This window comes from Nilaparvata lugens, chromosome 3 (assembly GCF_014356525.2).
Source record: "Nilaparvata lugens isolate BPH chromosome 3, ASM1435652v1, whole genome shotgun sequence".
Classification (NCBI taxonomy): Eukaryota; Metazoa; Arthropoda; class Insecta; order Hemiptera; family Delphacidae; genus Nilaparvata; species Nilaparvata lugens.
The window spans coordinates 7,970,891-7,991,990 of record NC_052506.1 but is presented as its reverse complement, the minus strand read 5'-3'; the positions used below and the strand labels follow the sequence as shown (position 1 = coordinate 7,991,990).

The 21,100-nt window shown below is 33.9% G+C and overlaps 1 protein-coding gene across 1 annotated transcript in view; it reads right to left on the bottom strand.

The window, feature by feature from the left end:
* LOC111062431 (amyloid beta A4 precursor protein-binding family B member 1-interacting protein) overlaps positions 1-21,100 on the bottom strand; it is a 65,768-nt gene that overhangs the window by 11,145 nt on the left and 33,523 nt on the right. Inside the window, exons 2-6 of the mRNA XM_039425313.1 lie at positions 11,028-11,139; positions 6,586-6,690; positions 4,812-4,984; positions 3,006-3,452; positions 489-674 (exon numbers count right to left, since the gene is read on the bottom strand). Coding sequence (XP_039281247.1) covers positions 489-674; positions 3,006-3,452; positions 4,812-4,984; positions 6,586-6,690; positions 11,028-11,139 — 1,023 coding nt within the window. The remainder of the gene's footprint in view (positions 1-488; positions 675-3,005; positions 3,453-4,811; positions 4,985-6,585; positions 6,691-11,027; positions 11,140-21,100) is intronic.

Below are 21,100 nucleotides of genomic sequence, written 5' to 3'. Positions count from 1 at the left end.
ACGGAGCTCCTGCAATTTTCCCAGAAATGAGACTCATGTCAGTTGATAGGGCTTATAAATGGCTATCCATGGTATGAATTTGAAGAAAATCGTTAAAGCCGTTTTCGAGAAAACCGTGAAAAACATGGTTTTTTTAGTAATTATCCGCCATTTTTTCCGCCATTTTGAATTCAATTTTATTGAATTTCTTACTGTCGGATCCTCATGGTATAAGGACCTTGAGTTTAAAATTTCAAGTCAATCGGTTGATTAGGAATGGAGTTATCGTGCTCACACACACACACTCACACTCACACACACACACACAGACCAATACCCAAAAATCATGTTTTCTGACTCAGGGGACCTTGAAAGTTATAGAAAACTTGCAATTAGGATACCTTAATTTTTTGGGAAAGCAATACTTTCCTTACCTTTGGTAATAGGGCTAGCCTATAAGTAAAAAAAGTAAAAAAACTGATCAATAGTAAAAATTAACGATTGTTTACCTGATTGACATCAAACGTAGCCAAACAAACGAGATCAGATTTTGAAGATTTTGTTTTTTCTTTGGGCCAATAGTATAAGCCGGATGCTCTGAGAACACAGTTGTATCGTTTCCAGCCTTTTCTTGAATCGGTCTTTATGTACAAAGGGCCTTCCACATTTGGTACTGACGGATTGGCGAAGAATTCCTAAAAACAATAAAATACAAGTTAATTGAATAAGAATTGAGTTTCAAGAATGGAATTCAATTTCCAATCTTAAGATAATCGAAGGGTGAAAAATGTAATTTCATTTATTGTTTTATCCATACATTTGAATAATTAAATAAACAACTGATACTCGCTCCCAGCAGATAGGTTTTCATTTCTGGGTAGCCGCCATAGAGAAATAATAAAAAGGAGAAATAGTTCAACTAACTTAGTAATAGCATAGAGAAACAATAGCGTAAGAAGATATCCCATGGTATAGGGCGTTTATGTCGCAACTTTTACTGTTATCCCAAGCCGATTACTGTCGATTTTACTGTTTCGACCGGGTAAGAGTGTATGAACGGCACAATATGAGAGACTACCTGCTTAAATAAAGCTTCACAGGAAAGAACTACGTGGACTATCGGCTTGAGATAACAGTAAAAGTTACGACATAAACCATAGCCCTATACCATGGGATATCTACTTATGCTATTGTTTCTCTATGGCAATAGTATAAATTCAAGTTTTGAATTTTTGTATTGTTTTGTATTATTATTCATGTTTTATTTCTGACCTTACATGTGATTAATTGGAAATCGAACTATTATGCTTCTCTCATTCAAATTTCTACATTGTTTTTGTTCAAATGGCAAATTAATTGATTTGATTTCAATTGAACAAAAATACCACTCATATTAGCGCACACGAGAGTACAGAGAAGGTTTCGTTCTATTCTATTATTACAATTAGCAAATCAAATAATAAATTTTCTGAGATCATGAAAAATTAGTATTTGTCAATAGAAAAATATGAATAAATTTATGCATGATTATCTGTGAACTGTTATAGATATCAATATAATTTGACGAATATTTCCAATCGATGGTCATTCTTAGATAATTGGAGAATGAACTTTGAAATGTGTAGATATCACCTTCCCTTAGACAATAGAACAATATCTTATGTTACATACTTTTTTCGTTACATCGTCTTTGTAGATTAAAACAGATTTTTGTATTCTATTGAAATCAATGTTTTAAATTCTAGCAAATGTTGGAGAGAATAACGTGATTCAACTCCATATTATCAAAAATAATTGAGAAGGATTTTACTTATAAATATGACAAATCTCACATATTATACAAAGAATGCAATATTAAAGAAATAAATATTTTTATAAAATGATACAGGTTTATTGATGTAATATCAACTGTTCATACTTGTTTAAAAAAAATCAATTATATTTTATTAAGCAAGAAATTATATTTTTCAATAATCTCATAACGAATTTTTATAATTAATATGAAATATTTTGTTCATTAATTATACATTGTTAAAAGGCAATCTGGCAACAGAGCAAAGCAAGAAACAGATAGCACTATCCACTTTGTTGAAATTATTTAGTAAAATTTTCATAACAAAAATATAAGGTTTTCGGAAATACGTTATTGTCATTCGACACAGCAAATATCAATGCAATGCTCATTTTTTTGTACCAATTTCACAAAGTCAACAACCCAGTTATTCAGATCTTTTGTTTGATTTTAAACAAAAGGTATCAAATAAATAACATACGAGTGGATTGAAACTACAAAATGGTACAAATGTACAAATGGTCTGTTGACTAAAGCAAACAACGGTTTTAATGTTAGCAATAGTGAGGTTCACGTTATAATGGCAGTGGAGAAAGATAAGAGAGCATCTGTCTTGTCAATGCCTTCTATGGATGGTAGCTGATACAGGATTATTGATGTATAATATTAACTGTTCATTCTCGTTTAAAATAATCAATTATATTTTGTTTAGCAAGAAATTATATTTTTCAATAATTTCATAATAAAGATGAAATATTTTGTTGATTTATTATTAATTCTACATTGTTAAAAGACTATCTGGCAACAAAGCAAAGCGAGGAAAAGATGGTGCTATCCGCTTTGTTGAATGATAGACAAGGATAGTAATACCATTGCTAATTAAACACTGCCATTATAACGTGGACCTCACTATAGTGGCCAGCTTTGAACGTACATAGTTAAGTACAACCTTAGACCATTTATAGAATAGACACGGCCAATTGTATATTCATACTAAAAGTCGATGAAGCCAACATCTCTACTGCCAAATCCACCCACCTTGACGTCACAACAGTTTGTTGTCTGTTTGTGGTGTTTAACTTACATTGTTGTTGAACAATGCATTGTTGTTAGCTTGGTTGTGACGTCAAGATGGGCGGATTTTGCAGTAATGTTGGCTTCAGAGGCTAGACTTCCCAGCGTGTCTACTCTATAAATGGTCTAAGAGTACAACAATATCAACTGTGAGACTGACCTCCAACAAATTACTCCTACTGCACTCATCCATCTCAACGGCTGGATCCCTGCACCCACCGGCCAAAAACATCTCAGGCCTGTCAAAGAGCAGAGTGCGCTCCGGCCGTTCCACAAACAGGATGCGGTTCTTCGAGTCGCGCGTCCAAATCATCAGCTGATCGACTAGCAGCTCATGGTCTTCGTAGGCGCGCTCCATGTGCAGTTCGGGCAGATGTTCGACGAGTGCACAGCGCGCACCCATTGCGCGGTGGTTCTTCTCGGCGAGTATGCGCGTGACGTATGCGCACGACATGGTTTCGTCGACTAGCAGCGACTTGGAGCTGCCGTCCGCGCTGAACGCTTTGATGAACAGCTTCTTCACGTTGGCCTCTTTCATCTTCTGCAGCGCCAGCCGGATCTTTTCCGCCTTGCCGCTGCCGTTCGTACTGCTGCGGTCGGTGTCTCTCTGCAATCGAAAAGTGACACAAACATTCATTAAAAAACAGTGGCGGCTCCTCTTAAGGTTGCAAGGTTGCACAACCCCCAACAAATCAACGTCTTAATAACACTTCAATTTGATAGTCATATTATTGAAAATTATTTTCTCAATTCCGACAAAATTAATACAGCAGAAAGGCAGAACAGAGCATTCGAATAAATGAGTTAACTCAACAATTTCCATATGTTGAAGTGGTTAGATAAGAATACCTTAAGTTGAAATATTGAAAAAACGAATTATATAACTTTCTCTGCAAATAGAGTAGGGCAGCCCAACAAGAATCAAGATTTGAGACTCCATTCTCAGTGCAATTTAAACTTGGGTAATTGTGATTGTCCCACCATTAAAAAAGTTAATAATACTAAGTACTTGGGAATCATAATTGATGAAAACCTTAAATGGGATGTTCATATTGAATACATATGTAGAATAATTAGATAGTTATCTTTTAAATTTTACCAAGTTAACAAAATTCTTAATAAGAACCACCTGAAAATGATGTATCATGCTCTAGTCAAGTCAATTCTACAGTATGGCATAGTTGTTTGGGGAGGCTGTTTCAACTGTCATATTGCTGAATTATTTGTAGCACAAAAACTGATAATTAAAACTATATTAAGCAAACCCAGGCTCTAACCAACGGATATGGTTTTTAGTGATTTTGAGGTCATGACTATACGTCAATTATACATAAAAACCGTAATTAAGTACTCAATAAAATATAGATCCGATTTTCCTCTCACAATAAACTCTACACTTAATTATTATAATCTAAGGGCCACTGCTAACAAATATGTAACCTATAACACTAATATTGAATGTATAAGGAGGCAGTTAATTTACATAGGTACTAAAATAATAAACCTCATTCCAAATCACTTTCTCATGGACAATAAGATCAGCGGGAAAATTAAACTGGATATAAAAAACTGGACATACAGTAATTTCTTCTTCCATTTAGATATAGGCTATGACTCGAGATTCCTGCTCCAGCATTGATTTTTCATTTTTCAGTGGACTCGCTTACCTTTATTTTGAGTACCTATTCCTCTGTTTTCTTCCTTCCCCCCATTTCTCCCTTACCTTTTTCCCTCATTACTTCTCTTCTCTTCTTTGCCTGCCTATTACATGGGAAACCAAAGTTGGCTAGGTGTCCTCTCTTTGTTTCTCTTCTCCAACACACCCAACCACAAAGCCCTTGGTTTTTTATATTTGTAACATTTTATTGTGTTTTATTTGTTTCATAATTCTTTGTAATTTTGTTTTGTCTTGTTTTGTGTGTTTTTAATAAATTGAATTGAATTGAAATTGTTAACTTGAAATTACCTGCGAAGGCCTGAGACAGTCATTCCTGCCGCTGGAGGCCGAACTCTCACTGGAGAGGAGCGACACACTGTCTGAGAAGGCAGAGTCATTGTCTGGACTGTCTGTCCTGATGACGGCCGGCGTTTCCGAAGGCTGTCTCCTATGGTGCTCAACGACTGTAGTATTTTCAATTCCTAGACATGCAAAAAAAAAACAAGATTAATAACTTGTTTATGAACAAATGAATCGAGATTATTGACCTTAATGTTGTTGTTGTGGTTACTATGTGTAACCATAGAGAAACCATAGCTCAAGTAGTTATCCCATGGTATAGGGCGTTTATGTCGCAACTTTAACTTATCCCAAGCCGATTACTGTCGATTATTGTTGATTTTTACTGTTTTTGACCGGGTAGGGTGTATGAATGGCACAATATGAGAGACTGCCAGCGTCATAAAGCTTCACGGGAAAGAACTACGGGCTATCGGCTTGAGATAACAGTAAAAGTTGCGACATAAACGCCCTATGCCATGGGATATCTACTTACGCTATTGTTTCTCTATGGTGTAACCCTGTCTAAATTTGGGAGAGGAATAGCACAAGGTTACCTTATTTTCCTCTCCCTATCATTTTGATGATGTACTTATTGTATGAATCAATGAATGAATAAATAAATAAAAAATAATTTTTCCTAACAATAGGTGAAACTGTACTCTACATAATATAACCTGCGTAAATCTGATAAGAGCCACATATAAAACATTGGAAAAACAACTCTATGAAAAGAGCTATTTATCAAAATATGTTCAGGAAGAAGAAGAAGAATTTCCTAAATTGAAAACAATATTGAAAAGAATACAATGAAGACTATGAATCATAAAAATAATAGACAAGCGAAATACATAATAAGATTCCAATAACACATAAACTCTTGAATTAAAAATAACTTGTTTTCTATCTGACAAAGCCAGCAAAACCTAGGTTTGTGCCCTGGCGTAGTAGGTACATAGTACCATAGAGAAACGATAGCATTGTTTCTCTATGATAGTACTAAACTGATAGAGCTTGTAAGGGAAAATGTGAAACACTTTTATGTTCACAAAAATGTTAGATAAATCTTGGAGAGTGAGAGAAGAAAAAGAAAAAGAAGAAGAAGAAGAAGAAGAAGAAGAAGAAGAAGAAGAAGAAGAAGAAGAAGAAGAAGAAGAAGAAGAAGAAGAAGAAGAAGAAGAAGAAGGGAAGATAAAAAAGGATGAAAAGCGAAAGAAGAAAGAAAGAAAGAAAAGAAAATTGAAAAGTATATATATAGGTACAGAGGTTTTCATTTACTACAAGTTGTTATTATTGAATTCACCCTGCAATTTTATCCAATCCTCTATTACTTGTAAAGTTGACTTTGAGATCCTGTTCATGAGAAAATTTTCCGGTATACAATTGATTAATTTATGGCATATATGATCAAATTGCCTCCTACACACAGTTAGGTCCGTTCGTGGTACAGGAAAAATGGTAGGCGAACGAAAACTGTACTTTTCTGAACAGATTTCTATTTTTATTCAAATTACAAAATATTTCATTTTTTCTATTACAATAATTTGCTATTTCACCTGATAAGTCATTACAGTGGTGATCACATGTACTCAAAGAGGCCCATTAACGGATTGAATGTTATGATATTATATTCAGGCTAGGAAGGACCAGAGAAAACTTCTATAATTCTGTGGAAGGACCTTCCCGTAAGGAACTCCCCACCAACTAAAACCATAAGAATTTACTTTTTAGGTAGTTAAGTTACCATTGTTGGGGTTGGCAGCAGCGGCACCAGCAATAGCTTCGTCATACTGCGACTCCAAGGCACACAATTCTCCCAGAATCGCATCAAGGTCCACATCTTGCGTTTCTGTTCAAACAAATAACACATTTTATTGAAAAATAACACATTTAATTAAAATAACACATAACAGAAGCTGAATATCACATTACTCATTATTCCAATAGCATTTTTGTTATAAAAATTTGATCAGGGTTGAAGTCTTCTGTTTCTGTTAAAACAGATTACAAGTTTTAAGAAAATTCAAAAATTTGGAATGAAAACTTTCTTTATTTGGCGGAATTAGGACTTTTCAGTCCTCTCTACCAATTAAACTTTCTCAACGTAAATTACACATTTCAAATTATGAATTTTTCAATTCAAAACCAAATTTTATTGGGACTACATGACTCTAACAACCGGATAAATGTGTGTTTATTGGAGTTTTAGATAATGTATATTCTATGTAGATGAATGTTCGTTTGGTGGAGTTTAAGGTAAGTATCAGGATATTAAGTTTGTTTTTCGGACCTGCAAAATTATTTCTTTAATATATGAATATTTCCTATTTTAATGATAGATAATAATGTGAAATATTTCTTCTAAGTTTGGTTTTGAAGCATCTAAATTTAAAATTCAACGTTGTGAAAAATAATTAAGGACTGATAATTTGTGAAATGAACAACTTCAAAACTTAACCTATTTAGGACTATGTGTAACCTTATCTAAATTTCGGAGAGGAATAGCAACAAGGTCATTTTATTTTTCTCTCCCTATCATTTTGATGATTTACTTATTGTATCAATCAATAGAGAATAATAAAAAAGGAAAATAATGTGATTGCTATTGGAAAGTTAAATCTGACCAAAATAGCAAAAGCAATGTTTTAAACATCCATATAATATTGTTGATAATATTTATGTGATCAATATTACAACAAGTAAAATGTTCCAACACAATTTTATATTCCTACAAAAAACTACATAAGAGAAACATTGTTATCTATTTTGAACTTATTGACCATTCAAATATTTTCATTATCATAACAAGAGCAATGTACCAATGAAAAATTGTTGAAGACAAGCTATTTATTGAAGGCATAAAGATAATATGAATTTGATCAAGAAACTGGAATGTTTCAAACATCCAAAATAAATTGTGTAACAGAAAAATTGTTGGACTGATAACATTCACAAAATAATATGATTACGCATTTCGAAACCAAAACATTCCATTCCATTGACCAACAATAAATTTTACTGCCTTTAAACAAGATATGAATAACTTTTGTTGAATTTGAATATTCATTCAATGTGAAAATTTCAACGTTAAACTACAATATTATGCTAAGAACTAGGTACCTATTTTCACAATATATTATGAACTTCTATCTGTTTAAATATCTACTTTTAATAAATTTTATAAATAAACTGTGATCTATTACAACTAATATCCACTTTGAAATAGAAACAACAATCTTTCATAGTACATTGAAATCTATATATATAAAAGCGAAATGGCACTCACTCACTGACTGACTGACCCACTCACTCACTCGCAGAACTAAAAATCTACCAGACCGAAAACGTTCAAATTTGGTAGGTAGTTGGCCCTTTAGAGGCGCACTAAGAAATCTTTTAGCAATATTTTGACTCTAAGGGTGGTTTTTAAGGGTTTGTTCGTCTTTCAGCATGTATATTCTTCTTATTCTCTTAATTATGATTGAAAAATGTCCATACCATATGTTAATATAGAACTATAATCTAGATAGAGTACCTCTTCGAAACAGTTGTTAACTGGCAACTAAATTAATAATTATGTCAGGTTGGCATTAAGTTGAGTTGACTTTGTTAGGTTGGAATCAAGTTGAAGATTGAAATGGAAAAATTGATTGTGCACTGCTACTTCAATCAGAGCTATCTCTGGAAATATTATATTACTAGCCGTCAGGCTCGCTTCGCTCGCCATATCCGTTTAGCCAGACGTTTAGTCTGGACCCCCCGACTGGATCATCCTAACATATGATAAAAATGCCCAAATGAAAAATGTAGGCGAGCGAAGCAAGCCTGCTGACCTAATTCTTGGACGATCCATTCGGGGGTCCAGGGGGCGGAGCCCCCTGGCTAGAAGGATATGGCGAGCGAAGCGAGCCTGACGGCTAGTGTACTATAAATTTATTAAATAAATTGGATAGATTCTATCCAATGAAAACCTGAGCTATCATATTTGAGGAACATCATATTGAAATGGATGAAAAAATATAAAGTAGCATTGTTAAAAATTTTTTTTTCTCTGTATTCAATTATTATCAAACAAAGTTAAATGTGTTCTTGAAATGTAATATTAATCAGGGCTACTTATCACTTTCCTTGCCCTATTAGTAGTAAATAGGCTATAGGATAATTTCCTAAAAAGCAACTGTACTAAATAAATAAATAATTACTTTCCTTGCCCTATTACCATAGGTAAGGAAAGTAGTGCTTTCCAAAAAATTAAGGTACCCGAATTTCTAAACTTCTATATGTTTCAAGGTCCCCTGAGTCCAAAAACATGATTTTTTTTATTTATAAAATAACTTTATAGTGCCCTTTTTTGAAATTAATATGTGATGATAAATTGAAAAAAGAAAAAATTTATTACTTTATATTGTCTTTGAAATTTTCGTGTTTCAAAAAATGGTACTATAATGCTATTTTATGAATTAAAGTTGAATGTGATTTATCATTTTGGTAGAAGAGCTTAAAACCGAAGAAGAGAAGAACTTGAAATGTATAATTTCTTGAATACATGAGTACAATTTACTTCAGAGTTTACAACAGCTTTCTAAGTAGAAACAGTTCATAAATGAAAGATAGTGAAACAGTTCATGAATAAAACATAGTGGGCCTACAAAATTATAGAGCACATTTACAGTTTAAAGCACATCATTAACTATGAAAAAGAAAGAGATAGTAATGAAAAATTACTCAAACTCAGTTTTTTTTTGGAAATGGCCATCCTACATTCAAACCTATTCCATAATAAAATCATTTTATTATTTTTAAATTTGTTTGTCTTTATCATAGATGAACAAATAAATATTTGGACTAAAAATGAAGTAGTTTATCGTGCAAAATATGTTATAGATGTGTATGTTCATAGAGAAATATTTGGAGATATTTCTTTGATCATTTAGATTTTATAAAATTCACTTGGATATTTTGGAAATAGGTGTCTTGATATAAAGCTAACCGGGATCGCCAAATATCCACTATGTAGAATAGTTATTATTTGAGCCCCACATAAAACATTATAGTAATTGGTTCAAAAATACTGTAAAAATTACCACCAATAATTACTAAATAAACATATTTTGCAGGATTAATTAAATCCTCTCCACAAAAGCCATAATTATACCTAATTTTCAGTGAAAGTTTCAATCAAATTGAGTAATAAATTGACCTACCACAGAACAGTGGTTAAGCTTCAAATGACGCTGTATTCCAACCACTTCTGCTATAATTTCTACCGCGGTCTGACACTTGCTGAACTCTGTTATAAACTATTGCTAAACATGAAATATATTAGCCTACTAAATTCCGCTATCTTATTATATTAAGCGAGCAATTTCTGTATTTTTATACATTTATATTTGGTTATCTATTGTTCAACGGATCTCGAAAACGGCTCTAACGATTTTCATGAAATTTGGAACATAGTAGGTTTATGATATAAAAATTCGATTGCACAAGGTCTCATCCTTGGGAAAACTCGCTGAACGATATTAAAAGGATAATATTCATCCATGGCTGAAACAGCTGTGGATAGTAGAAAAGTGAGTATGTGAAAAATCAAAATATCGCATCCCCGAAATTCATAAGATGACATATAGCCAGCTGTGAAATATAAACCCGATCATTTTAGAGAATTGTGTTATGTGTATCAATAAATAAAAATAACGAGCGAAGCTCGGTGCCCCGATATTAACCTATTATAGCTGAATATGCATATAAAATCTATTTCTTAGTTCTGCTATAACCTGTTGCTTGATTGGTCAAACTATTAATTTATCTAATTAATTATCTATGTACAGATGGGAATGAATTGGAAGTTGTATTTGTTTAAATGCTAATTAATAAATAATTATTATTAAACGAAATTCCCAATCAAATTCTGCAAATCACCCTGAAGACTTCTTCTACTGCAAATATTGACAACAGGATAAACAGCTAGATGGAAATTCGATGAGCGCTGCTATTCAAAAATTATTTGTCAGCCCGGGTTTGTATAATTTTTGTATAGTAGCGCTCATCGAATTCCATCTAGCTGTTTACCCTGTTGTCAATATTTGCAGTAGCAGAAGTTTTCGGGGTGATTTACAGCATTTAATTGAGATTTTCGTTTAATAATAATTAATTATTTATGTATTTATTAATTTATTAGTTCACCTTCCAAGTTGGCCATTGAGAAGCGATAACTGTCTATGCAGTCTTCTTGTTGTGTGGTCAATGTCTTTGGTGACGACTCACTAGGATTAGCAGACGTTCGTCTCTCCAATCCCTGTAACAAAACAATTAAAATTCTATTAGAAATCTTGAAATAAACTTCTAGAAAATTCGAGCAGATTATAATTGCAACACACATTGGATGTTACTTCAGGTCAAGTTGCAATCAACACAGAGTTGGGAAATCTCACAATAAGATTGATAACATATCACACTGGAAGTCAAATTCTTTATTGATTCATAGTCCAGTCACTATATATATTTGTGCATGCAATTTATATTGTAGTTCTGATTTTCTAATATGTTATTTGGGTACATAAGAGAAGTACAGTACCAATTTCTTCATGCAAAATTTCCTTGTGCTAGATACAGAGTGGCCCAAAAACCTCGTATTTTCGGCTCATTTTCCAGTTCTCAGCTATTTCTGCCAAATCTCGCAATCGGACAGAAAAATTTGCTCTCGCCTTTTTTCTAGATTATGAAATTTTGAATGAAATGTGATCATTTGGAACTCTACATCTCTAATGAGTACTGAGTTATGTTTTTTTCAAAAATTGATCTCTCCCAAATTTAGGTAAGGTTACACATAGTCCGAAATTTAGATATAAATACACATCCTCTCCCAAATTTAGATAAGGTTACACTTAGTCCAAAATAGGTAAGTCTTCACTGCATAAAATTTTCAGTCCTTCATTATTTTCACAGAGTAGATTTTTAAATTTATTTATAATTCACAATGGAGACAACGGGGTTCCCCAAACATGTCTCCTTGACAATATACCTCCATTTTCTCCTTGAAAATTGTACAGAAACAAATGAAAAAAGAAAAATAATGATAAAAATAATATGAACTTATTCAATAATAACTAAAACAAACAACAAGAATACCACCTAATTAAAAAATTAAAAATACAAAGATTTCAAATACTTATGAAAAAAAGTAAAAGTAAAACAAATTGAGAATTCAAAATTCCAGAACTTATAAAAATGAAAGAATATAATAACAAATAATGAACAATTTACATGCTTCGAGACCAAACATAGAAGAAATATTTCACATTATTATCACTAATGTATTGTTTTATTTTATTTTACTGTGTATTGCTTGTTAAATTATAATTTAGTATTGTATTGGAGGGTTAAGTGTAAGAGAGGGCCGACTGCGCCCTATCTTCGCCCTCCCAGGTATAAAATAAAGGCAGTCATTCTATTCATTCTAAAATAGGATTGCGATGGATGAAATTTTGGGTCACGCTGAAGCCAACAACTTATCTGATGAAAGATAAAATTATACCTATTAGTAATTTTACTAAATTACTGTACGATCAAATCATTCTATTAGCCACTCCATTCCCATTCTATAGGCTATAGTGAGGTCCACGTTATAATGGCAGTGTTTGATCGGCAATGGTATTTCTATCCTCGTCTATCATTCAACAAAGCGGATAGCGATATCTCTTTCTCGCTTTGTTCTGTTGCCAGATCGTCTTTCAACAATGTAGAATTAATAATTGAGTAGCAAGATATTTAATCTCAATTATGAAATTACTGAAAAATATAATTTCTTGCTTAATAGAACATAATTGATTATTTTAAATGAGAATGAACAGTACATCAATAAACCTGTATCAGCTACCGTCTATACAAGGCATTGACAAGACAGAGGATCGGCCACGTTGGCCTCCTATCTTTCTCCACTGTCATTATGGTAGAGTTAGTGGGAAGAGAGTTAGTGGGAAGAATACTTCGAATATTCTTTCCAAAGAATGGGCATTGATATGTCCAAAGCTCCGCCAATTTATGTAGATGCATAACAATATTATCTATTCTATCTATAGTTATTACAAATTGTTTTTTTTCATATTATATACAGCTCCCTAATTATTTTCTTAATTTATATTTTGTAAATTCGTCCATAATTTTACTGTATTGTAAGCTATTGTATATAAGTGTATAAGCCAGTATATATTGTAATCTACATAAAGTACTCAATCAATCAATCAATTAAAACGTTGCCTTTCAAATATGATGTGGTGCACTGTCTGCTCCATCGTCCCACAGTCACATAGTGGGGAGTCTGCAAGACCCATGATGCATTGTATCTCTCATGTTTAGACCGAATTCTGTCACCAGGATGCACCGGAGGAGCTCAAAACCAGGAGGCCTAGAGCCTGACAAGAGCCTAGCTCTCCGGTATTCCTGGGGGCGCCTCCTCTCTCCATCTTCGTAGAGAGTTAGTGGGGAGGATATTTTTAATAATTTTTAATAATCTTTCCGAAGAATGGACATTGATATGTCCAAAGCTCCGCCAATTTATGTAGATACATAACAATATAATTATCTATAGTTATTATATTACAAATTGCTTTAACATATCATATACAGTCCAATAATTATTTTCTTAGTCTATATTATGTAAATTCACCTATAATTTTGCTGTATTGTAAGCTATTGTATATAAGTGTATAAACCAGTATATTGTAATCTACATAAATAAAGTACTCAATCAATCAATCAATCTTCTGTTCAGAGAGAACCTCTCATCTCCCGATTGCTCTGCCATCCTGACCGCTGGCCTTCTGGACTTCAGCTCCCTTCTATAAAAATCCGGAATGTCCGGATTGGGAGTAGATGATTGGAGCAAATCCTTCCATGGATCCGAAGGAGAGCTTGTGCTCTGTGGAAAGGAGGTGGTGGTATGCTGCCAAGCACTGGGAGCCAGGAATCTGGAGTGGATCGTAAAGGTGCGTACAGATATACGCGCCGCGAACATGAGCAATTCACTTTTAATCAGCTGATGCCAAGCATTTTATATCTGTATTTTACCGTTTCTGTAAAAATACAGATATAGTCAGCTGAGTAAAAGTGAATTGCTCATGTTCGCGGCGCGTATATCTGTACGCACCTTTAGGCTCCTGAGATTATGCGCATTGAATTGTTCAGTTGCACAGCCAGAGGGAGTATACGATAGGACACGTTTTTCGAAGCAGTCGCTCATCCGCCTGTAGTTAAAATTAGACAATCCTGGAAGCGATTTTGCTTCTTCGACGCCTCAGGCTTCACGAGTCACCAATGCACCCTTCCAATATGGAAATGCAAGCTGGAGCTGGTTCACTTACAACTGTCATCATTCCCCATAAGTAACATCAATACTTCCCATTTAAACAACACTGACAGTTTGACTGTAGACTGCACTGTACAACACATCACATGTCCAGAGTATGTAACACGCACGAGCCAAGTTTCGTTTCAGTTTAAAAATAGGCACAAGTCCGGAACTGAGATGAACTTCATCTGCTAGCCACAGTTTTCAAACACATAACTCCATAAGCCTCGTTACTGAATTAATTGACAATTTAAAAATAAATAGAACCGGCTATAGTGAGGTCCACGTTATAATGGCAGTGGAGAAAGATAGGAGAAGAACGTTGCCGAGCCTCCGTATTGTCATCAATGCCTTCTATAGACTGTAGCCGATACAGGTTTATTGATTACTAGCCGTCAGGCTCGCTTCGCTCGCCATATCCGTCTAGCCAGGGGGCTCCCGACTTGATCGTCCAAAAATGAGATCAGCAGGCTCGCTTCGCTCGCCTGCATTTTTCATTTGAGCGTTTTTATCATATTTTAGGACAATCCAGTCGGGGGTCTAAACGTATATGGCGAGCGAAGCGAGCCTGACGGCTAGTAATATAATATTCCCAGGATTGAAGTAGCAGTGCCCAGTCAATTTTTCCGCGATGAATGCATTTAAATCTTCAACTTGGTGCGAACCTAACAAAGTCAACTCAACTTAATGCCAACCTAACAAAATTATTAATTTAGTTGCCAGTTAACAACTGTTTCGAAGAGGTACTCTATCTAGATTATAGTTCTATAGTAACATATGATATGGAAATTTCAATTATGATTGAGAGATTGGGAGAAGAAGAATATACATGCTAAAAGACGAACTTCAAACCCTTAAAAACAACCCTTAGAGTTAAAATATTGCCAAAAGATTTCTTAGTGCGCCTCTAAAGGGCCAACTGAACATACCTACCAAATTTGAACGTTTTTGGTCCGGTAGATTTTTAGTTATGCGAGTGAGTGAGTGAGTGAGTGAGTGAGTGAGTGAGTCAGTCAGTCAGTCAGTCAGTCAGTGAGTGAGTGCCATTTCGCTTTTATATAATATAAATAACTGATATTGTTTATTGATTATATAATACAGGTTTATTACTTATTAACTGTTCAATCTAGTTTAAAATAATCAATGATATTTTATTAAACAAGAAACTATATTTTTCAATAATTTCATCATTAAGATGAAATATTTTGATAATTAATTATTAATTCTACATTGCTAAAAACGATCTGGCAACAGAGCAAAGCGAGAAAGAGATAGCGCTATCCGCCTTGTTGAATGATAGACAAGGATAGCAATAATAATAATAATAATAATAATAATAATAACTTTTATTCACTTCATTGTACAATTTTACAAAGCATAAAACATAAAAAATATCAAGTGCACTTCTCATTAGGCTAGGCCTGCGTCGAGGAGTGGTTCGTCTTATGAATTACAGAAAATATATAAGAAAAACGATTCAGCTGCTTCAAGTACTATATAGAGCTACTTACATAAATAGTATTATCTTATGCCATTAAGCAATCTAAACAAAAATACACATCTTCCACAAAAATAAACAATTGATTACAATGCTTAGTTTATATAGCCTAGTTTACAGAATAATTGAACATATTTCAATGAAACAAAACGAAACGAAACAATTTATGAAGCCGATAAATACAGTCTTAACCTTCTACAGAAAATCGATAAGGAGGACTCTCTAGAAATATCGAAAGGTAAAACATTAATAAACGAGGACCCTGAAAGCTGCATGACCAGCCGCAGATGCAGTTACACATCTCGGCTCATACAGTTTCTCTCTGGCTTGACCACGAGTTTGTATATCCATGTTCAGGAGTCACTGGAAAATCTAATGGCGTTCAAATACATACTTTAATAAGTTCAATTTATATAAATCCTCAGGGCTTAGAACTTTGAATTCTTTATAGATTAGGTTAGTACCTATCAGCAATACCATTGCTGATCAAGCACTGCTGCCATTATAACGTGGACCTGACTATAGGATGTTGGATGGAAGCTTTCAACAAGCTCTCTAATACTAGTAGTTCTGTGAACAGTAGACCTCACGCAGTTTTCTCATCCACAAGTACCTGATGTCACTTGTTTTAAATGTTAACAAACTCAGTTCACGTTTTAAAATCCATATAGACTATTATTATTCATCATAAATCAGCTGACAAGTGATTACACAGATGTGTGGAGAAACCAGTCTATTACTGTATTTGTGTATAGTAAGGTCTATAGTTTTAATCAAAGACCTTAAAGAGGTATGCATCTGAGACTATAGAACTTATTGCCGAGCGAAGTGAGGTCTAAGATTCAAGTCGACGGTTTGGCTTCAAGTTATAATGGCACGCATATAATGGCATATATTTCAAGTCGATCTCTTAATGTTTAAATGTTTGAATGTTTATATGTTGCGCATTTACGGTGAAACGCGGTAATAGATTTTCATGAAATCTGACAGGTATGTTCCTTTTTTAATTGCGCGTCGACGTATATACGAGGTTTTTGGAAATTTTGCATTTCAAGGATAATATAAAGGAAAAAGGAGCCTCCTTCATACGCCAATATTAGAGTAAAAATCAGACTATAGAATTATTCATCATAAATCAGCTGACAAGTGATTACACAGATGTGTGGAGAAGCCAGTCTATTGCTGTATTTCCATAAGGTCTATAGTTTCAATCAGGTACTTGGGGATGAGAATACTGCGTGAGGTCTACTCTCACAGAACTACTAGTATTTGATTAAACAAGAAACTATATTTTTCAATAATTTCATCATTAAGATGAATATTTTGATAATTAATTATTAATTCTACATTGCTAAAAACGATCTGGCAACAGAGCAAAGCGAGAAAGAGATAGCGCTATCCGCCTTGTTGAATGACAGACAAGGATAGCAATACCATTGCTAATCAAGCACTGCTGCCATTATAACGTGGACCTCACTATAGGATGATGGATGGAAGCTTTCAACAAGCTCTCTAATACTAGTAGTTCTGTGAACAGTAGACCTCACGCAGTATTCTCATCCACAAGTACCTGATGTCACTTGTTTTAAATGTTAACAAAAACTCAGTTCACGTTTTAAAATCCATATAGACTTTAGAATTATTCATCATAAATCAGCTGACAAGTGACACAGATGTGTATTTGTATAAGGTCTATTGTTTCAATCAAGACCTTAAAGAGGTATGCATCTGAAATACTATAGACCTTATACAAATACAGTAATAGACTGGCTTCTCCACACATCTGTGTAATCACTTGTCTGCTGATTTATGATGAACAATTCTATAGTCTCATTTTTACTCTAATATTGGCGTATGAAGGAGGCTAATTTTTCCTTTTATATTATCCTTGAAATGCAAAATTTCCAAAAAAAAAACTTGTATATACGTCGACGCGCAATTTAAAAAGGAATATACCTGTCAAATTTCATGAAAATCTATTACCACGTTTCGCCGTAAATGCGCAACATATAAACATTAAGAGAAATGCCAAACCGTCGACTTGAATCTTAGACCTCACTTCGTTCGGTCAAATATAATTTCTTGCTCAATAAAATATGATTGATCATTTTAAACGAGAATGAACAGTTAATATTACATCAATAAACCTGTATCATCTACCGTCAATAGAAGGCATTGACAAGACAGAGGGATCGGCAACTTTTTTCTCCTATCTTTCTCCACTGTCATTATAAAGTGGACCCCACTATAGCTTCATCGCGCTGGTCATTCTGTCGCAGTGCAGGACAATAGAAACCAACAATTAGATCAATTAATCCGAGCGTAGCTAACGCTAAATGGGATGTGAGGGAGGAGATACGGATGGAATAGAGTCTGAGAAGCTCACCCTAATTTCTGACTAGAAATTTATTTGGTCGGACTTTTCAATTGAATATAATCATAGAAAAACAATAGCGTAAGTAGATATCCCATGGTATAGGGCGTTTATGTCGCAAATTTTACTGTTATCTCAAGCCGATTACTGTCGATTATTGTCGAATTTTACTGTTTTGTTGAGGTGAGAGTGTATGAATGGCACAATATTAGAGACTAACAGTGTCACACAGCTTCACGGGAAAGAGTTACATGAACTATCGGCTTGAGATAACAGTACAAGTTGCGACATAAAAGCACTATACCATGGGATATCTACTTATGCTATCGTTTCTCTATGATATAATACAGTGAGTGAAAGAATAAACTTGCTTAGAAACAGTCTTGGAACAATACCAGGGAATACAATTTTGATTGTTTTTTTTTTATAATAATATAAGATTTAAAGAACATTACACATTAGCCACCCTCCCTCCCATTCCACCTTTGCAGAACACATTATCTTCATTGACCTCACACACCCTGAAATAAACAATAACCTTGAAATACTCCACTATTCCCACAAAAACAGAAAATTAGATGTACTGGAACTGATTGAAATATACAAGTACTACACCAAACAACAGCCAGACAATATTCTAAATGACCAAATCAACTTTTCCTCCCACACCCTGTTTGACAAACTCATTTAAATCCTCCTCCATTAACCGCCAAAAATCCCCTCCGCCCCCACTCTGACCAAATACTCACCCTCAAAACCTACTTCAGTTTCTGTTTGGCTTGAGAATGTGCAACACCAGCACGAAACGGTCGTCGCCACACCAAAGAATGTGAGTGTTTTTTTTTCACTTTAAAGTTATATAAAAATACAATAGTAATAATATTAGTGAAAACAAGATGGATAACCAACAACGAATAAAATATAATTTTATAACCTATTGTTTATTTGTATTTTGTATTGGTCATACCTACAAATATTATAACCTATTGTTTATTTGTATTTTGTATTGGTTATATCTCCAGACAATTTTGTATTGGATAGAATTTGTGAAGTGGCAACATTGTTACATAATAATTCAATAACCATGAACCAATACTTCACTTCGAAACACTTGAAAACAGCTACCATCTGCTCTTTTATTGAATTACATCAATTTATTTGTTGGAACCACCATTTCTGAGTTACATCACTTGAAAGTTCCTAATAGCTAAGTATTCTTCCAAGTACTTCGGCAAAGTTTTCAAACTTCGTAAGCACAAAATTCGATAGCAGGACCACGTACGACTAAAGAGAGATACTTTTCTCTCTAACAAGTTTTAAAGTGGTGGTTAGAAGCTTGATACAGAAGAATTTAGACCAATAAAAGGTGTCCTTAAAGGTGCGTACAGACTTTCGCTCTGCTCCGCGGTCGAACGTCACTCGAGCAGATCGATTGATGATCGACCGGGGAGCAAGAGTGGAACGCGAGAAGAGCTAACATCTTCCGTTACGTTCATGATCGGAGCGATTGCGGAGCGAGTGCGGAGCGCGCGTGGAGCGATTGCAGAGTGAGTGCGGAGCGTGTTGGAGGCGCGTATATCTGTACGCACCTCAATAGTTTACTAAATAATGTGAGATGAGAACAAAGCAAATTAACCAAATCTAATGCATTGAGTGACGCATGTTCATTGTCTAAAACTGACAGAACATAGAAAACAAATAAATACTTCATTGAATACAATACATGGACAAACACTTTGTAGAACATAATCAAGAGTAATTTCAATGATAGATGGGTGGAGCCTGTAATCTTTAATATCAACATAGCCTCCCCATATTCATCGCCGATAAAGAAACCATTTGACTTTTTAATGGAAATGCACCGATGTGGGCTCAAGATTGACCTTAGGAAAAAATTATACTTTCAGAATCGTTCGACATGAATAACTCATTCAGAATAGAACAATGATACCTAGTTTATTGAGGTATCTAATGGAGAGAATGTGGTTTCTATAGTATTGTTTACTGAGGTATCTAATGGAGAGAATGTGTTTTCTATAGTGAGGTCAAAAAGTTATTATTGTAAAGTTTTTGTAAAACCAACAGTTTCAGAGTTATTTCATTTCATCTATAATTTTTCCAAGTAGCACTGATTGGGAGAGAAAAACTAAGTATACTCCTTGTACCATTTTTCTCCCAAATTAAGATAACATTTTAAAAGTACAAGATAGGGTTATGGTTTTACTTTTCTAAAATTTAGTCCATTTTCTCTAAAAAAACAATGAAAACTAAGAATTTTGAATTTTATGGTTGAAAACAGAATAAAAAACAAAAATATCACACTCAAATCACAATATTAATTGGAACATTTTTGCGTAATTTGACAAAATTTAGAACCAGAAAAAACACAACTCACTATTCAAAACAGCTGTTTCTTAATATTTCTATTGTTATTTAAGAAACATTTTAAATGGCCGCCATTTTGTTTTATGATTTTGAAAAATTGTCATAATTTTTTTTCTAGCTTTCTCCTAGTTGTTATAAATGATCGTGCAAGTTTCAATGTCGTATGTTTAACCATTATTTAGAAATAAAATAATAAGTGAAAAAAGCAAAATGGCCACTGTGTGATTAACTGAAGACTTCTGGACAATTTAAATATGATATCTAGAGATATATGTTTTTTACCCAGGAAAAATGCCCTAGAGTATTGGTAGGGAGAGTTCGTAAACAGCCTGTATATTTCTCAACAGGCAGAACTTTCACAACATGTAGTCATTAGTTTTTAAGTGGAAATTGGACTTTTTGGAGTGAAAAGTGAAATAAATCTTGACCTCATTCTTTTTTGAAACTTTTATTATTTGTAAAAATTTGGGAGATTGACAGTTTTGGGCTATGCCTGGTGTCTTCTCCCAATCATTATTATATATTATAATAATAATTTGTGTTTGTCAATGAAATGAGCACTTATCTGAATCGTTTCATGAAGAAGAAGAAGAAGAAAGAAAAGAAGAAGAAGAAGAAGAAGAAGAAGAAGAAGAAGAAAAGAAGAAGAAGAC